The following is a 20041-nucleotide window of genomic DNA, read 5'->3' as shown; positions in this document are numbered from 1 at the left end:
TGTGTGTAAAGGTGAATCTCTAGGGAGAATCTGAAGAGTGAAAAGGGAAGAGGGCTGAGAAACCAATACTAACAAATGGAGAAGAGAAGCCCTTGAAGGAGACCCAGAGGTGGTGGGTTGAGGGAAAGGCAAGAGCAAAATCATGAAAGAATGGAGCCCTGAGGCAAAGCGTGGGGTTGAGGGAGTTTGGAGAAGGTAGTGGTTAACTACTAAATGCCAAAGAGAGGTCAAGTAAGATAAGGACTGAGGGATGGCCTTGGGATTTTGCAGTTAGGAATGGGTGGAAGCACAGAGAGCCAGGCTGTAGCGGTGTGGGTTGTGAATGGAGAAGTGAAGCAATAGAAACCAGGAGGGTAAATCATCTTCAGGAAACCTTATGTAAAGGGGGACATGGCAGAAGCTGATAGTGAGAAGGAATCTGATATTTCTCTGTTTTTCTTGGGAGGGACTTGATCTTGTTTATATGATGAGCAGAAGGAGCCAGTGGATAAGAAATACCAAAATGGAGAAGGAGATGGAAACTGGACTGCCCCAAGGCAAAGAGGGAAATTATGCACATAGGGACAGCTCTTCCCCTGAGATTGGAGAAATATAGGTGGTTTTTTGTTTGTAGGTTTGGGGTAGGGACCTGGAAATGAATATTCATGTACAATTTTTTATGCGGATGCCTGTTTTCATTTCTCTTGGGTATACATGTGTATATATCTATTCTGATGAAATTCCTGGGTCATATGGTAACTCCCATATTTAACTATTTGAGGAGCTGCCAAACTGTTTTGCAAAGCAGCTGTACCCTTTTACATTCTCACCAGTAATGTATGAGGGCTCCAGTGTCTCCACATCCTGACAACACTTGTTATTATCTGTCTTTTTTGTTATATCCATTCTAGTGGGTATGAAGTGGTCTCTCATTGTGGTTTTGATTTCCATTTCCTAATGGCTAATGTTTTTGGTTTCTTTTCATGTGCATATTAGCCATTTGTCCATCTTTTTTAGGGAATATCTATTAAAATCATTTGCCCTTTTTAAAGTTGGGTTACCCTTCTATTGTTGAATTGTGAGAGACTTCTTTATATATTCTAGATACTAGTCTCTCATCAGATGTATGATTTACAAATATTTCCCTCAATTGTCTCTTTATTTTCTTACTGGTGTTCTTTGAAGCACAAAAGCTTTTAGTATTGATGAGGTCTAGTTTATGTATTTTTTTCTATTTTTTCCCCCTTGGTTGCCTGTGCTTTTGGTGTTCTATCTAGGAAGGCTTTGCCTAACCCAAGGTCATGAAGATTTACTCCCTTCTCTTCTGAGGGTTTTATTGTTTTAGTGCTTCCATTAAGTCTATCATCTATTTTGAGTTAATTTTTGTGTATGGTGTAAGGAAGGGGTTCAACTTAATTATTTTGCATGTGAATTTCTAGCTGCCCTACCACCAGTTGTTGAAAAGGCTCATCAAATAATCTTTGCACCTTTGTGGAAAAATGAATCGACCATAAATATAAGTGTTTATTTCTGGACTCTCAATTCCATCGCTCTATATGTCTTCCCTTATTCCAGTACCATACTGTCCTGATGTATAGTGTGTTTTGAAATCAGGAAGTATGAGTCCCCCAACTTTTCTTTCTTTTTCAAGATTTATTTGACAATTCCAGGTACGTTGCATTTCCATATGATTTTTAAGACCAACTAGTCACTTTCTACAAAAATAGCAACTGGAATTTTTGGGGGAAATGTGTTGAATCTGTAGATCAATTGGAAGAGTATTGCCATTTTAACAATGTTGCCTTCCATCCGTGAACATGGAATGTCTTTCCATTTATTTAGGTCTTTGTTAATTTCTTGAATGATGTTTTATAGTTTTCAGTGTATAAGTTTTATTTTACTTTTGTTAAATTCATTTTTTAGAATTTTATTTTTTGATGCTGTTACAAATGAATTTTTTTTTTTAAAGATTGAGAGAGAGAGAGAGTATGAGGTGGGGGGGGTTAAGGACAGAGGGAGGGGGAGAGAGAATCCCAAGCAGACTCCATGTAGGGTGTGGAGCACAATGACGGGCTCAGTCCCAGGACCCTGACATCACTACCTGAGCTAAAAGCAAGTTGGAGGCTTAACTAACTATGCCACCCAGGCACCCCTGAAATTGTTTTCTTAGTTTATTTTCAATTGTTTATTGCTATTGTATAGAAATACAATTGATTTTAGTATTTTCACCCTGTATCCTGTAACCTTGCTGAACCCATTTATTAGTTCTAATAGTTTCTTAGTGGGGTCCTTAGTATTTTCTATTTATAAGATAATCTGCAAATAGAGATAGTTTTATCCTTTCTTTCCAATCTGGATAGCTTTTTTAAATTTTTCTTGCCTAATTGCCCTTGCTACAACCTCTAGCATAATGTTGAATAGAAGTGGAGAGAGGACATCTTTGTCTTATTCCACATTTTAGGGAGTATACCATGATTTTAAATGGATGTTGTTTGTAATGATGCCAATTTTTCTCATAAATGTTTCTCTTACAATTCCAAAAAGCATTAGATTTTAGGTGGAGGAATACACAGGTGAGAGTAACAATAAAATCTTTGAAATAAAGAAGGGAGTGAAGATTTTCTCTTCTATTGTAACAATGCATTAAAAAGGCAATGGCAATTAGAATGGCACTGGCAGCAAGACAGAAATCTTGGAATAGAATACAAAGTTCAGACTCTGCCTACAGTATATATAAGAATGTATATGAGAAAACTAATGGCAAAGGGATAGTGTTTTATTATAAGTATTGGGAAGCATGGACTGCTATTGAGGGAGAGAGGATTAGGTTTTCAAATCATTAAGATAGCATGTAGAAAAATTTAAAGATAATGAAAAACAAAGAAAAAGCCAAACAACTTAAAAGCTAGAGAAAATATGAGTGGATATTATTGGACCTATGAATGTGGAAGAACTTACTTGAAATAATAGAGGAAATTTGAGATTTGACCACATAACTTATTTTGTCAAACTTATTTGCAAAAAATGTAAGAGATAAAGTGTTATTCTTTTTTTTTTTTAAGATAATTATTTATTTGAGAGAGAGCGAGCATGAAGGGGGGAGAGAGGGGCAGAGGCAGAGGGAGAGCAAGGAACATGACAATGCAGGGCTTGATCCCAGGACCCCAAGACCATGAATGAACGGAAAGCAGATACTTCATTGACTGAGGCACCCAGGCGCCCAAGACAAAGTGTTAGTCTTAACATAGAAAATGTTAATATAAATTAATAGGAAATTAAGAATTCAAAGAAAAATGAGCACAGAAAATAGATAATTCAGAGAACAGACAATTCAGTAAAAAGAAATATAAATGACTAATAACTGAAAAAATGTTCAATCTCATTGGCAATCAGAGGAATCCAAAAGAAAGAAGGATATACAAGCTTGTGATTTCAGCCAAGATTTCTAAGTTGATAATACTCCTTACTGCTTAGTGTGTGTTGAGATACCTCTCATATTAACCCTATGAGCTGACTTCTCTTATTTTTTTAAATAAAGATTTTATTTATTTATTTGACAGACAGAGATCACAAGTAGGCAGAGAGGCAGAGAGAGAGAGGAGGAAGCAGGCTTTCCATGGAGCAGAGAGCCGATGCGGGGCTAGATCCCAGGACCCTGGGATCATGACTTGAGCTGAAGGCAGAGGCTTTAACCCACTGAGCCACCTAGGCGCCCCCGACGTCTCTTATTAAGCCCATTTTATAGTTGTGGAAACTGAGACTCAGCAGGGTTTCGTGATTTTCCTAAGGTTATAGTGCTGGGGAGTGGTGGCATTAGAATCTGAACTTGGGTTGTGTGACTCTGTTATGGTGAGGGGCCTAGAAAACAGATGCTGGAAAGGGGAGATAAAGAACAGGAGATAATGTAGCCTGAAGAGCCAGGCAAAGATACTTGAAGAACCTATGTGGAAGGGCAAATCAGTTTTTATATTATTGTGGAGAGAAGCAACAAGTGGAAATGACATAAAGGAGCACTTTTTTATAGGAAGAACTATCCCTAATGGACTAGAGAGCATGAGCGCACCCCACCCTAGGGAGGCAGAGGTAGCCAGAGGGTGTGTTGGGTGGTCTCATTTTTTTGAGGAGGAAACACCTCTGGGTGGTCAAGACTTCAGTAGTCTTCACAGTTTCTGCTCTTTTCTCAGTCACAGAGAGTTAAAAGACCCCACCCCTTCCTCCTAGGGCCAAGTGACCTGCAGGGGAGCCCTGCCCATCTTCACTGGCCTCCTATGGCTCCAGTCCCAGGCCAGCAGGAAGCCTGAGCTTGCCAAACTGAGTGAGCCAGGGCAGGAGGAAGCAGAGCGGGAGTAGCCCATTTGAGTTCTCTTGCCCTTTCCTGCAACTTTGCTACTCCATGGGGGGGAGGTGGGAGGGGAGAGGTGACAGCCACGTAGGCGTGTTAGAGAAAAACAGGGAAACAGGAGAAATGGAACCATTAAAGAAGGGTGACTAATATATGTTAGTTGCAGTATGGAAAAGATGTCTTCATTTGTAAAGCCCTTGGGGAATCCATTCTTTTTAAAGCTGGGGTTTCATCCTGAGTGCTATCCTGGTTAAGTCTATTAACAATTTTCATACCTTAGTTTCTTTATCTGTGTAGTGGGTATGACATTTCATGCTTTATCAACCCCAGATGATGTACTGCCTATCAACAAGCGGGTGTGACAGCTGAGTGCCACAGGCAGTAGTCACTCAGACTTGAGTTCAAGTCCATTCTCTGCAACTTCCCAGTTAGAAACTTAGAAAAAATTACCCAAGCTCTCTCTGCTTTAGTTTCTTCATCAGTGAAAATGAGGGTAGCAATAGCACTTGCCTTAAATGCTTGTCTTTAGGGGTAAATCAGATAATAATGTAAACGGTAGAACCAGGACCCCCAAACCCACTCCAAAGATACATTACAGTTGCCTCACAACCCTAATGCATACAAATCAACAGCAGAGTGTAGGGAAAAGGTTCGATAGAAACACAACAAATTGCTAACCATGTTTATTTCTGGATGGCGAGGTTATGATCTATTTGTTTTTCCTTTATATTTTTTGGCATTTTCCAAGCCACTTTTATAATAAAAAGAAAAGCTGTGTATGTTCAGATGCCGTGAGATCATTGCAGTGGTCTCCACTGCATTAAAATCTTTGGCAGTATTCTCTCACAATCTTCTCAGCAACTGCTTCAAGTAGGCATCATTATCCCCATTTTCTAGATGAGGAAATGAGGCTGGTAGACATTAAAGAGCTGGTTTAATTTTCAGATCTTATTGCTGCTAAGTGGTGGACAGCCAAGGTCCATAGGCAGACCTGGCTGTCTCAAAGACAGGTGCTGGACACAGGCCTGGTGGACCATGGGGTTCAGTGCCCAGGACTCTTCTACCCCAGTTTTCAGGAAGCAGGGGCAAGGAGGTAGGCTGTCAGGATTGGACCTGTGGTGGGTGCATTTCCATGGATCCCCAGTGACTGCTGTACTTGTTCACCCCATCCATATTCTGCTGGAGAATGTGGAGTTGGGATTTTTCCTCCTCTCACTGCAAGGGAAGTCAAGGGAGGATCCCAGAGAGTCTTCCCAAGAAGAAACGCAGTTTCCACCATAAAGGTATCCAACAGAGGGATTAAAAATAATCGGATAACCACACAAGACTGGGGGAGGGAAGTGGGTGTGAAACATACCATCTATCATAGCCAGAAGGCAATAGATAATGGCCCTCTGGCTAAATCCATCTATGTAAGCATTTTAGGGAGAGAGATGGAGGTACTACCAGTCTTGAAAACACCACTGGCCAAATGTGGATTTTCTCTGGATCCAGGGGTGAGAGGGAGACTTTTGTTTTTCATCATAAGAGCCTCTGTTCTATTTGATTTTTTTTTTTAGCTATATGTGTTATATCTTATTTTAAAAATTATAATTTTAAAAGTACAGTGGTCATCTTTGTGGATTCACATCCCACCTTGGCCAATTAGGGATCTCGGGCAGTTTAGTTTCTCTAAACTGCAATTTAATCTTTTGGAAAACAGGAATAAAAACCACAGTCACCCAGAGGGTTGCTCTGAGGATAAAATGAGGTAATGTATATAAAGTACATGGACCAGCACTGGCCGAAATTCAGCATCTGTAATTACTAACCATTGCTATCATTATTAATAATAAGCCAAGCGTTCGAATAAGACCCTGTGCTTTGCACACAGGCACATAGTAGGCACTTAATGCGTGGAAGTAATTGTTTCAAACCCTCTCCTGAGCCTGTAATTTTCGCCAACCGGTGACGCAGAAGCCCAGCTTAAATATTGATGTGGTTACTGATTTATTCATCAGTCGGCTCTCCACCGCAGTGTCCGCTGAGGGCAAGCCCAGCCCTCCCGCCCCCAGTGGCGCGGTCTCGCCGCAGCAGTAGGACCCTGAAGGAGGTTGGAAGCGGCAGCAGCTCACAGGCTTCCAGCTCGCTGATGCGGGACTGTCACGTGCCGGAGCGGGACTCAGTTCTGGTTTCACGCAGCATCTTCCCGGGCAGGGGCTGGCTGGAGGATGGGGAACGCGGCTTGGGATGAGGGGGGCCGCGGGGTACCCCCCCACACCCACTTGCCCGCGCCAACAGGATGGCCATCCCTGGAGGGGCGGGCCGGGGCAGTTTTAGGGCAGGACTTTCGGAGCAGGGACAGCTCGGAGAAAGATTTGGGATTGGCCAGGAGACGCGGAGCGGGATTTTCATACCCGACAGAGGATGCCGAGCTCCCGCAAGCTAGGCGGGGTTCCGCGGGCGCCCCCAGCCCGGGGCGGGGCCAATGCGGGAGCCCCGCCCACCCCTCTGCGGAGGCCGCACCCCTTGGTCCCAGTTGTCCTCTCCAGCTGCAGGCGGGGGTGTGGAGGCCAGTGCTGGGGCGCGAGAGCCAGGCCCCCGCCGCACTGCCGCACCGCCTCGCGGGTCTGGGTCGCGGGGCGGGGACGGGCGGGAGGCGGGGCGCTGACGTCGCGGCGCGGCCGGCGGCCGGGGAGGCGGGGAGGCGGCTGCCAGCTCGGCCCAGCCCAGCCAGCAGCTGCGGCGGCCCGGTGGCGGCGGCGGCGGCGGCGGCGCTCGGAGCCGGCTCCTGACCGCCCTCCGCCGCTGCCCGGCTCCTCTCGCGGTCCGCGTGTCTGTGGCCGCTTCTGCCGGCCTCGTCTGCCGCCTCCGCCATGGCCCTGGTACGGGGCGCCGAGCCAGCCGCGGGGCCCTCCCGCTGGCTACCTACGCACGTCCAGGTGACTGTGCTGCGGGCCCGCGGGCTGCGGGGCAAGAGCTCAGGAGCGGGCAGCACCAGCGACGCGTACACGGTGATCCAGGTGGGCCGCGAGAAGTACAGCACGTCGGTGGTGGAGAAGACGCCGGGTTGCCCGGAGTGGCGCGAGGAGTGCTCTTTCGAGCTGCCACCTGGTGCCCTGGACGGCCTGCTTCGGGCGCAGGAGGCCGATGCGGGCCCGGCTCCCTGGGCGGCGGGCTCCGCCGCCGCCTGCGAGCTGGTGCTCACCACCATGCACCGCTCGCTGATCGGCGTCGACAAGTTCCTGGGCCAGGCCACGGTGGCGCTGGACGAGGTCTTTGGCGCAGGCCGCGCCCAGCATACGCAGTGAGTAAGGGGCGCCGAGGGCGCGGAAACGGTTAAAGGAGAGATCGCTGGGCGGGGCTGGCAGGGGAGCTGGACCCCCGAACCTTGGCCGGGGCGGTGCGCCCTTTGCCGCGAGCTCAAGGGCGTAAACCGACCAGTTGCTCTTTTGCATTTTGGGTACCCTTCCTTGGGACGATGGTCTGTGCTTGGCTGCTGGTGTGTCCTTGCGAAGCCTAGGGGGAGATATAACTGGTGGGCTAGCCTTACGAGTAGATTGCCAAGTAAAGTTAGGAGTGGGATCCAGAGGCCCTTGGACTGTGGGAACCTCAAGAAGGAAAATTTGGGGGCCTTTCTTAGGGCCTCCGGGCCTGTCTCCCTTTCCTGGAAGGGGAGGGGCGCTGCAGCCGCCTGCCCCAAGCCAGGCCCGCAGGGGAGTGGAGAGGCGCTGCCTCGCCTTGTGGGGGAAGGAAGGTGCAGTGTTCTACTTGAGGGCGACATTGACCAGAGATGCCCCACTAAATCTGGAGATTGCAGAGAGCATCTCCTTCTTGCCTTCTTTGCTTCTTTGGATGCCCTCTGCCACCTAGAGACAGACGCCTCTGGACCCCTGGCCCTCTGTGTCTCCTGTTCAGAAAGCCCGAGAGCCTCCTAACTAAAGGAAGGAAACCTTTCAGTGGGCTTTCAAGTGTCCTACCTGTCCTCCTTGAGGTGAAGGCAGCGTCATGGTTAATGCACAGCAGGGGATAATCTCCCAGCCACTTCCACATGGAAGGGCCTGTGCGTTTTTTAATCATTTGTCTTGGCCTTGTTTAACCTTCCCCGGTGTTAAGATCAAGGCTTCAGACTTGGAGCCCCATTTCCTGTTTGGACTTGGGCAGGGTCTGAAAGCCAGTCCCCAGGACTGACCACCTACTGTGGATCCTTTTGAGGGGTTAACTGGGGTGATACCTCCCCTGGACCCCGTGGACCCCGGATGGGGAGGGTAAGATGTGCCCTGGGCATGCCCTGGGTGGGGACAGGTGCTGAAAAGGTTTGTCCATGTGGAATGGCATCTGAGTAAATCTAGAAAGGCTTATTAGAGAGGGATGAGCCTGGTGCAGACCCATGTGAGAGCAGGATTTGGTTAGAAAGGATCTGACCTTGAACATTTTTCAAAACCTGTGTATGTAGGAAAGGGCCTTGGTGGCTCTGCGGGCTGGAGTGGAAGATGGTTAGCATGGGGCAGGTTCCAGGCAGGCCTGTGACCTGGCTCCATCGCCCCCACCCCTGGCCTTCTCCTCTTCTTCCCTCCTGACTTGCTGTTTGGTCGTGGAATCCTGTGGTATAGTTTGGCCCTTGTTTTGTTTTTTTTCCTCCCCTTTTCTGTCCTCTCCTTCCTTTTTGCCTGAGGGAGGCCAAGGGTGGGGGTGGGGCAGAAAGCTCTCCTCTGGGTCTCTTAGCCCTTTCTTTCCCCCAAGCGGCTCCTGTCCCCAAATTCATTCCATCCCTTTCTTTCCTAGTCCTTCAGTCTCCACCACTAGGCTCATCTGACCGGACTGGTGGATGACACTGCTGGTGGCTGGGGGAGGGGGAAGACAGAAAGTCTCTGGGCTTGTGGGGAAAGGCCTCTGTGAAGTCAGCGCCTTAGGATCGGGGGAGCTTTGATTTTTTTCAGATTCTGCCCTTGCTTTCTTCTTGGCCTTTGAATCTTCCTTAGCTGAACTGTTTGTAGGCCCAGGTGGGCCTGTTTTCAGCCAAGGACAGTCCCTCTTTGGGAATTTGACTTGCCACCCCATTCAGATCAAGATTAATTTACTTTATAGAAGTCATCATTCCCACCAGGATCTTTCCAAACCTACCCCCTGCTTTCCTCTGGTGTGTTGACCTGCGTTATTTATAGAACGTGGAGGGGGCAGGAGAGGAGAGGGGCACTCCTGGTGGGCAGAGGCAAAGTCTGTGAAATGTGCCTGATCTTCCAGTACACTGGACCTAACAGCGTACCAACTGACGGAGGGTGAGGGCTGCTGCTCCCACTCGGGTCCCCACCACCAGCCTCTGATTTTTTTTTTTTTAAAGATTTTATTTATTTATTAGATAGAGAGATCACAAGTAGGCAGAGAGGCAGGCAGCGGGGGTAGGGGGGAGAGTGGGGGTGGTGGTGGAAGCAGGCCATCCCAGGACCTTGAGATCATGACCTGAGCAGAAGGCAGAGGCTTAAACCACTGAGGCACCTAGGCGCCCCATGCGGCCTCTGATTTTAATGGCCATTTCTGGTGACATTTCCTGGGAGCACCCCAGCATGAGCTACTGAGATAGTGAGTCGCACATTCCCCAGTGGAGAGAGGGCAAGACGGAGAGGATCAGGGTGTACCCACCTCAGCTTTGGGTAATCTTGGAAAAAAACAGTATCCACTCTAATGCCAGGAGCCAGCTGTGGTGGTTTCAGGGAAGACAAATGGCAGCCCTGTGTTGCCAAGACAGAACCTGACTGGCGAAGGGCAGCCTCAGGATTATGGGGAGGGGGCTGTGGAGCTACAAGAAATAGATTCCGGTTTCAAACTTCCCACCTTGTGGTGAGTCAAGTAAACGCTTTGTGCCTCAGTTTTCTCATCTGCCCAGTGGGGCTAGTGTAACAAGACTGATGTAAGGCCTGAAATGAGAATGCAGTTAAAGCACCTAGGCGTGGCTGCTGGTGAGTGAACAGCAGTGATAGTGGAGGGAGGTTTTGATGACAGTGTCTGGTAGCTCTGGTCTGGAAGATGTCCCTGCCCTTGAAGAGCCTCTCATGTGATGGGGGAGACAATACAGAGCTTAGAGCCTGGGTTTGGGAAAGCCCCAGGAACATGGGTGGCAAAGTACGTACAGGAGTAGGAGAACTGCTGACAAAATAGGCTGGCCCTTTGCAGGCCTCCATTCTTTTTGCTGCTAGAGGTTTGAGAAATTAGGGCTGGGCTTGGGCTCGGCAGTGCTCAATCCAGACTTGGGTCAGCTTGCAGGCCTCCCCAGCAGCCTGGACTGCAGCTGTCCCTGCCCTCTCCAGAAGGCCAGATCGTCCAGTGTTTCCGAACATGGAGGTGGCTTTCATTCCCAGTTTTGTGACTTATTAGCAGGCAAGTTACTTAACCTGTTTCCTCATTTCTACAAAGGTCACAGTTATAATTATGGAATGATAAGATTAAATAAGACCATGTCTGAAAAGGCCTTGGTATAGTGCTAGACCTAGAGTAAGCCTTCAAAGGGTAGGGGTTGTGGTTTCTCTGAGGATCTTGGTGGGGTGGATGGTATGGGACACCTCAATGTTCCGTGATGCTCCTTTGTCAAGGTGTGCTCTTTGAGGTCAGGATTTCACCAGAGGCTTTCAAAGAACTGAAGAGGAAGTTCTCAGAACATAATTTAACATGGTACATGAGGAAACTGATTATGACCTTTTCCCCTCAATGAAGCCATTCATGGATCATCATGGATCTGAAAATCCTCAGATGCTTCTCCACTATTTCCTTTCTAGTTTTTAGCTCTAGTACCCTTGGTGGGTTCTGTGTGTGGAGGGGGTGTTATGTATGAAGTAAAAGAGTCCCTGCCCTAAAGAACCCCCATCCTGGGCCCATCAGATTGATGGGTAGAGCCTGGCCCCTTGGGGAGCCTGAGTCTGGGCTTAATTTGGTTTGGGACCAGTTCATCTTTTTTTCCTCCCAGAGAGTAAAACCATTGGGCAGGCTGCTAACTGTGGCACCCTGAGATTTTGTCGGCCCTGTCAGGGGCCATTGATTTTATGGAGGGCTTCTGAGAGGCCTGTGGCTGCCCAGGACCACTGCAGTTTGAGATAGTTGTCTTCTGCCTGACTGATCACAGCGGCCCAAGATCCCCTCAAAGGTGGTGGGTTTGGGGGCACTGGGGGAGGCACCTGAAGGAAAATGCAGCCTGCTGGCCTATGGTTGGGATGGTTTTTGAGGGCTTCCATTCATTTCTCAGCCTCCAAACAGCCTGCACCTTCCTGTGCACTTGACCCTCTTGCCACTGGTTTCCAGATGTGACTGCTCTCCAGGAAGCAGCTGAGGCTACAAGGGTCCTGGGCCCAACCCTAAGGTTCAGCTCCGGCTCCAGCCCCAGACCTGTGGGGCTGCTGGGGGAGTCTGCTTTGGCCGGGAGTGTTCCTGTGGGGAAGGGTGTGGCCCTATTTAAAAGCCAATCATTAGGGTGCAGGAGACTCCAACTCCCTTAGTTCTGGGGTGGTTTTTATTTGGGGTTGCTAGAGCAGCAGTGGCTAGGGGGGAGGGGAGGGGAGGAAGTGACTTCTCCATCAGACTGGGCGGCTCCTGGTTGGCACAGCAACTTCCTCTTCCCTCAGGCTCTGCCCCTGGGTGGGAGCCCTGGCTCTGCCCTGTACTGCTCTCCCTGTAGCCAGCCAGGGATAGGCATAGCTCAGCAGATCCGTGGCCCCGGGCGGCCACACGGGCTGTCCTTTCCTCCAAAGGGGGCTGCCTGCTCCGCCTGTTATTGCTGCTTCCCTGGTGCTGTGACGCTCTTGCCTATGCGAAATGACTAGTCAGGCCTTGTCCAGATGTTTCCCCTGCCCTTCCCACCCTGCTCTGGGGCAGATAATTAACACAATGGTAGGAGCTCTCTGGGAATCAGTACTCTCTCTGTTTTTTCCTTGTGCAGGGCCAATCCTCTGCAAAATGGCATCGTCATGAAAAAGCATTGCCCTTTTCCACAGCCAAGTTTAAAAAAAAAAATAAGTCTACATGTGGGTCCTTTCTATACCTGGCAGTCCTGCCAGGGAAGAGTCTTATGGTTTTGCTCTTGCTAACCCCCTTAGGTTACTTCTTGCCTCAGGAAGGATGGCAGCCAGTGAGGAGAGCTGAGCTTGGCAGGTTGGGCTGAGGCCCCTGTGTGGGGCTGGCCCCAGGCCTCTCCTTAGTGAAGGGAAAGCAAGCAGGGCCCCTGCAAGTTCCAGAGGAGCTGCCCAGCGGAGGGGCTTTGTCCCAGGCCACCTTGGCCTTTAGCTGGCCCAGGAGTTGGGGGGGGTCGGCGGGAGCACAGCCCTTCCTTGTGGAATTCTAATGTCAGAGCTAGCAGAGGGCTTAGCCCTGTGGGGACTGAGGCTGGGGAGGGGTGGGGCTCTGTTAGGCCTGGCAGAGCTGTAGGATTTAGGGTAAGGGAGAGATGGCATTTGGGGCCCTGTGTGCCTCCCAGGTTTCTGTGGAAGTGCCTATGGGATTTTAGAGAGAAAGGGGGACATTTCTACTGGGATAGGGGAGGGGGCCTTGTGGTTTATCTGTGGACTGGGAGGGGTGGTCTCATGCAAAAGCTTTTGTGGAGAGCCTGGGCAGAGGCCTGCAGGGGCCACTAGGTGCGGTGGGGTGAGTTCCGAGGAGGAGAGGACGTGGCTATCCCAGCCTGCATGCCCGGAAGGTGCGGCTTGGTTAGGAGAATGAACCCCACATTTGGAGGAAGAGCCGTAGGCAAGTGCTGTATTTTCAAGCCTTGCCAGGGAGCACTGGAGATATTCAGAGCAGACGGGGCCGCCGGTCTTAGCCGTGGTCAGGGACGCCTCCATGAGGAAGAGACATACACTGAAGACCTGTGAGGTCCTCCCTGGCAGCATGTAGCACTGTCTTGGGGGGCTGTTATGGGCTCCTTAGCGAGGCGTACCATCAATGAAGCCCTTTGTGCTGCTGTTGTCCTAAGGACTCAACTTAGCTCACAGGAACCCCTGGAGGTGGAGGTACTTTTACTGTTTAATGGATGGAGAAACAAAGGCACAGAGAGGTGAAGTGACTTTTCTTAAAAGACACACAGTACAAGGCAGAGTCAGAATTTGGACCCAGGCACTTCACCACCACTCTGTACTGCCCAATCTCAGTTTCCCTCCATATCTTCCGTGAGCTAGCTCTGCATAGGACCAGGGCTTGGCTGCTGCCTTCCTGAGGGTTCCACTGACCTCGCCAGAGCCCATCTCTGTGGTTCTCCCCACGGCTCTGTAAGCGTGGCCTGCTTCTCCTATGTGAGGCCTTGGCTGACTGGGGTAAGCATGTTTGAGCTGTGGCTCTGAATCTGGTCGCTTCTGCCTCCTGGGGCTGGGGGTGTTGTGGAGCACTTCCGGAAGGAGGGTATCAGCACCAGCAGAGTGTCTCTCAAGAGCGTGGGAGAGGCTGGGAAGCTCTGCCTTGGCCCCAGGTACCTCCACCCTGGGCAGATTTGCTCCCATTGGCTTGTGCAGTAGAGCGGAGCTTGGTAGCATCAGCAGATACGAGAGTTTCTGACCTTTCTCAAGAATCACATGCTTGTTTTACTGTGACAGAATGCTCTGAGCCATCTAGGGTCTTACAGCAATGCCGTCATTTGCCTTTTTTTTTTTTTTTTTCATTTTTTCTTTTCTTTCCTTTTGTTAAGTATCTAGGACGCTATTAGGAGGCAACCACTGTGCCTAGGTCAGGGCTTTGTAGAAAACAAGAGAAAGAAATGTATAGCCCTTTCCCTAGAAGGGCAAAGATGTGTTTGAGACTAGATTTATCCAGGAAGGATAATTACCCTATAAAACAGCATGTACAAGTGTGAGAGAAAGAAAGGGTCAGGAGAAGGGTGAACTCAGCAGGATTGGAGTGATCAGGGTGGGCATCCTGGGGGAAGCAGGTCCTGGAATAGCCATTGAGGCTGTGATGGAGACTGGGAGAGTTTCAGGGAGACCAAGACTGCCTTGGAAAGGGAAAGTGAGTGTCTTGGGGCTGGGCGAGGAGAGGGAGTGGAGGAGAGCCGATTTTTCTTTCCCCTGTGTCTCTCTCAGCAAAACAGCCTGACTTGACTTTTTTTTTTTTTTTTTTTTAGTTCACCTGGTTCAAATTCTGAAGGTACAGAATGTATGCAATGAAAAGTCTCCCTTGCCCTGACCTTGAGTCATCCAGCTCCTTTCTTCAGAGGGAACCAATATTGCCAGTTCTTGGGTATCCATCCAAAGTTATTGTATGCATTTAACATTTGTTTGCACAAACACTGAGTTCTCTGCACATAGGTCATACCTATGATCAGCTTGACTTTCCCACACAGGATGTTTTTTTATTGTCTCCACCTGTTGTGCATCTAAACCAAGACCCTGGCTGAGGGGCCAGGCTCTACTTAGCTTTGTTCTCTGTGACCCAAGACTCTTGTTTGGGGTGAATATGGGGTTAGGAGCAAACTGGGGAGGGGGTGGGAGTAAGCAGAGTTTCTTCCTATTCTCCACCCCCCATCTGACTGAGACCACCTGGGAGAGGTCATCTTACTGGTTCCCTCCTTCTCCCTGGGCAGGGTCATCACTGGCTGGTCCTGAGCCACCTTGCTCCCGTGGGGCTGATGACAGCTTATAAAAGGCCCTTGATAGACCATGAACCCAAATCTTAATGTGTGGTTTGGCCTATTTTTCAGAGTGCTTTCCTGGCATCACCTCATTTCATTCTTTCCTAAGGGCAGACAAGGTGACCCCCGTTTTTTTTTTTTTAAGATTTTTTTTATTTATTTATTTGACAGACAGAGATCACAAGTAGGCAGAGAGCCAGGCAGAGAGAGAGAGGAGGAAGCAGGCTCCCCGGTGAGCAGAGAGCCCGATGCGGGACTCAATCCCAGGACCCTGAGATCATGATCTGAGCCGAAGGCAGCGGCCTAACCCACTGAGCCACCCAGGCGCCCCAGTGACCCCCATTTTTTACAGATGTGGAGACTGGGGTCTCAGGAGGGGAAATGACTTGTCCAACATCATGTGACTTGTGTGACCAGATTATGCAGCCGGATTTCTGACTTCTAGGTGCGGTGCTTTTTTCCCTACTTCATACTTTTTGCCTGTTACATATTTTCTGCTGCTATTAGGGTGGTTAAACTTGTTTCTAGGCATTTTAATAGCTTTTTCTCTGCCGAGCGAGTATGGTCGCTGGCCAGTCTGAGGCCAGCTGATAGCAGCAGGCCTCTGGAACCCACAGGAGTAGGGGGCATGAGGATCTGCTGAGATGTTTGCTCCTGGAAGGGTGGGGAGGGGGACCTGGCTGGGTTCTGAGGTGAGTTAGGCAAGCCATGCTCACAGAGGCTGGGGTGGCTCAGGAAATGATGGGTCTGGGCTCTGAGGACCTTTGGTGCTAGAGTAGGTGATAGAATCATCTCGGGGCCTGATAAGAGGCAATATCCTGCAGGAGGACTGTGTCTGGCTGGCAGTTTTGCTGTAGAGACCAAGTCAAAGGGTGGGTTTGATGGTGGGTGTGGGGAGCCGGAAGTTGGGCCTGAGGCCCTGCTCGACTCCTGTCTGATAGCATATGAGGAGGAATGCTCATGTGGGGGATTTGAAGGCCTCCGATGGAGGAGACTCTGGGGACAATGTTTTCCAGCTGTCCCCCCTGCCCCTCACTGGCTCCTCTTATCGCCCCACTGTTACAAGGGGTGAAATGGTGGCTTTAAACCCTCTTAGTAATTCAGATCCATGGACTAGAACCTGGGTCTCCTGCCTTCCCGCTATGCCCTTAAGATAATTTTTTTCAACTGATTTTTGGGACTAGCTAAGCCCTTGCCAATTCCATCTCATTTATCCAGCAAGTATTGGAATGTGTTCCATATGTCAGGCCCCACCCGTGGGCTTGGGGGATACAAGGTGAGTGGCAGTCCCTGCTGTCACTAAGGACAGAGAGCTCAGGGCCAAGGCCTGCTGCCAGAGGAAAGGGGCCCCTCCTGCCTTCCCCATTGCTCCTGTCCTAGTTTTGGATTCTTTTTTCTTTCTTTCTTTCTTTTTTTTTTTTTTTTTTAAATTTCTGTTCTGGACTGTTATCATAGCTGCTGCTGCCTTTTTATAAACCAGAATGCCAGTTTATTAATTTAGGATGAGAAATTATTACGCCTGTGGAGGTGTGAGGAGTTGTTCAGGTCAGCCCAGCCAGGGGACCTGCCCTGGCTTGTGTCGGCTCCTACCTGTCACCCCTGCCTCACCTCAGTGCTGTCCCTCTCCCACCTGTCCTATTCTCTTCCTACAGTACAGCCTCCAGCAGGCCCTGTCCTTGATTATACCCTATAGGCGCTCTTTGGGGTCCAGAACAGAGCTTGGTCCTTTGGTGTGGTGTTTGAGGCAGTCTCCTACCTACCCCAGGGCACCTTTCTGCCTCACGTTCCCTGTCAGCCCTGGCACCTGCATATTTTGTTTCTTCCACCTGGAATGTCTGTCTGGCTCTTTGCCTCTTTGCTCCCCTTTGCTCAAGGCCCAGGATCAATGTCATGTCCTTCACCACCTCTCCCGAAACCATTTTACTACTTTGTGCATTTTTGCAGCATGGATCACTTTCCTGATCTGTGTGGCTATCTTATTTCCCCACCAAGATGTGAGCTTCTCAAGGACTCTCTCCCTTTCTTATTCCTGGCAGACACTTGTGAAATATTTTGAGTGAAGGCCTAGCTGAGGCCTCCCATGGTTGGGTGGATTTCATGGGCAAGAGCCCTGTGCCTCTAAGAGGGATGATTTTGCATCAAGTGCCAGACCCTGTGCTTGAGTGCAGCCATGACTGGGCAGGACTGAACTCACGGGGCAGCACAAGGCTCAGAGACCAGGGCTCAGTCTCAGGACATGGAGAAAAAGCCCGTGTCCTGGCCCAAGGCTACCCCCGAACTCTGGGGTCTAATGGAAACTGCACTGTTAGTTCCAAGTGGGACCAGAAGGAGAGTGTCAGTGAGTCTGTGCTCCCTAACATAGCCACAATGCCCTTATCACACACAAAATCTACAGTTCCGTAACAATCACCCAGTGTCCAGACCATTCCCAGTTTCCCCTGATATCAGAACTGCTTCTTCATGGGTGGTTTGTTGAGTCAGGATCCAGACAGGGCTCCCATCCTGGGCCTGGTCAGGACTCCCGGGATGACGGTCTTTATCTCGGACCCCTGCCAGATGGAGGAGCTGTCCGTGAGGCTGTCTGACACTGTGGCCCCAATTCTCGGACCCCTGAGCACTAGTTGCTGGGTCTGCCAGGCCCAGTCCCCATGCCCTGCCTGCAGGCAGGAGTCCTTCCATCAGCCACGCCATAGCCCTGCTTTCCATGTCCCTCCATCAGCGAGGCCCCAAGTGGGGCAGCGGGTCCTGTTAGCCCGACCCAGTCATCATGAAGGTTCCCATCGCCGTGGTTCTAGCATTCACGGAGGAGTGTCCCCATGGCTCCCGGTTCTGCCTTTTCCTCCATGTCTGTCAGGAACCGGGCAGCAGGAAGAGCTCTCCCTCTCAACTCTTTGGTCCCTCTGCGTAGGAATGGGCAGGATGGTGCCATTTGCTAAGGAACACCAGGACCAGCAGGTGTTTGCCAGCATTTTTCGGTTAGCGGTGACTTTCAGGTGAACTGCTCCCCCTCGCCCCAGGACAATGTGCATGATTCTAGTCATCTACCCTGCAGGAGTTTCCTGCCAGAGCGGAGATTGAGGGCCTTGTGAGCCCAGGGATGGGGGCAAGAGGCGACTCGTCTTTGGGCCAGCAGGTGGCTTGAGGACAAATGTTTTAGCTGTACAGCATCACTTGAAATGGCTGATGGCTGGCCTGGAGTAGGGATACGGGGCCAGATAATGTGAAGGACAGATATTTTGCTGTTTTCTGCTGCTATTTTCCCCAACATCGACTTTTTGGGTTGCATATCCTCTCTACTCCAGAGCCCTGCAGCCCCCCCATTTGTAGTAACTCTCCAGATGGGGAGAGTGAAGCCAGGGAGGGAGAACTGGGTCCATGTATCCCTCTCTCCTTTGTGCCGGCTCCTCACTTTCCCTTCTGGAAGATTCTCCAGCCAGTACCTAAGGCCTCTTAGCTTCGTTTGCTTCGGGGTGGGTGGGGTCTGATGCTGGCATCTGCCAGCTTTGCAGGACCCCTCAGCCGCAGCCTAGTGGTAGCTGTTTGGTAGCTGGAGGTGAGCCCTGTCTCTGGGGAGGCCGGGGTGGCATCTGGGGCATCAGAGAGAAACTGTACCCCTGAGGGGTTATAGCTGGGGCAGGTGAGGAGCCCCCCCACAATGTGAGAGGTTGTGGTTTGGGGAGGGGTGCAAGCAAAACGTATTTGCTGGCTCCCTAGCTAGCAGGTGCGCTTGGCTGTTTTCGTTTTTTGGGGTCACCTTCAACAGTGTGCAGCATATCCAAGGGCTAGATGGAGCACTGTAGCGTGACGCTGGCAAGACTCAGGGCCTTGAGCCAGCCTCTGGCCCCTGGCCAGGCCCTCTTGTGCCCCTGGGTAAGACATGGGGAGCAGCGCCTCTCCTGTGCTTTGAAATCTCAGCCTGGGTGCCACGTAGTGGAGCAGGAGGAGACCTGCCTTTCTGCTGCCTTTGTGCCCTCCCTACTCTAGAGCGGATACTCTTAGCCCTTTCTGTGCCATGGACTGCTTTGGTCTCTGGTCGAAGCCTTTAGACCCCTTCTCCAAAGAAGGCCTTCAAATGTGTAGGATTACAAAGTACACCAGTGTTACTGACATTCATTTATCACTATATGAAAGCATTTGCTGCAGTAACATGTCCTTTATCCCTGTGCTAAGTGATAGAGTGCAGGGGTTGTCTAATAACGTTTAAGTTCAGAGTACTGGTGAGTAGGAACCACATTCTGTGACATCTGCCACGGCTGTAATGGGATATGAGGATGTCTGGTTTCTCTTGGTGACCCAAGAGTTGTGCTTGCAGAGAGGGGCAGTCTAGTGTGGTGATCAAGGTCAGAGGCTCTGGAGACGGAGCTTGAGTTCATATCCTGGCTCTGCAGCTTGCTGACAAGAAGTGTGACTTACCCCAGCTGACTTCTGTGCCCCTATGTCTGCGTGGGCAAAAATACGTGAGCTGACACTTGAGTGGCAGGTCTCGTGTGCTGGGCCCCATTCTCTGAGTGCTCCACAGATAGCCTGCTTCATCCTCATAGTGGTCTTGTGAGGAGAGCAGACATGCGTTTTCCCCGCATGATATGTAGGCATGAAACACAGAGAGGTTAAGTCACCTCCCCCAGGTCATACAGGTGGTGGGGCTGGGGCTTAAAGCAGGCTGCCTCGCTCTCTCAAGGTCTGCCTCCCACATCCACCTCACAGGGTTGTTAGAAGGATTAGCAAGATACGGTCCAGTGTGGTGAGTGCCAAGTATAGTGTCCAGCACACAACAATCGATAAAGGAGAGGTGTAGCCGGCTATGGGTGAGAAGATTGATGTCCTAGTGGTGGGCTCGAGTGGGGTCAACACCCAGCCTCCCTTCAGAGACCGCCATTCACCGGGCTGCACGACTCCCAGACCTGGCGGGTGCCTTCTCTTTCGGGGAAGTGAATGAGACCCTTCATTCAGAGCTGGGAAATGAGGCTGTCAGGATTAAAAAAGGCTCCCTTCTGGAACTGTCCCCTCTAAGCTTGGCACTTGGGGCTCCTGCCCTCAGAGGCCTCCTATTGGAAGTGGTAAGCAGGGAGCACCCTCTTTGCTTTTTTGGGAGCTTCTTGTCTCCTGGGTGAGACCCATGGGTTTGTAATGAGAGAAGCGTTACC

General features: G+C 50.3%; 1 protein-coding gene across 3 annotated transcripts in view; it reads left to right on the top strand.

Moving 5' to 3' along the window:
• The first annotated feature begins 6841 nt into the window (after positions 1-6841).
• RAB11FIP5 (RAB11 family interacting protein 5) overlaps positions 6842-20041 on the top strand; it is a 36761-nt gene continuing 23561 nt past the window's right edge. Inside the window, exon 1 of one of the 3 annotated variants that reach the window (XM_032352450.1) lies at positions 6842-7607. In XM_032352450.1, the coding sequence (XP_032208341.1) occupies positions 7177-7607 (431 nt within the window). In that variant the 5' untranslated portion in view covers positions 6842-7176. The remainder of the gene's footprint in view (positions 7608-20041) is intronic. The other 2 variants (XM_032352451.1, XM_032352452.1) reach the window with 2 other exon arrangements.

The sequence above is a fragment of the Mustela erminea genome, chromosome 7 (assembly GCF_009829155.1).
Source record: "Mustela erminea isolate mMusErm1 chromosome 7, mMusErm1.Pri, whole genome shotgun sequence".
NCBI lineage: Eukaryota > Metazoa > Chordata > Mammalia > Carnivora > Mustelidae > Mustela > Mustela erminea.
The sequence above is the reverse complement of the archived record's forward strand: the minus strand, read 5'-3'. Positions and strand labels throughout refer to the sequence as shown.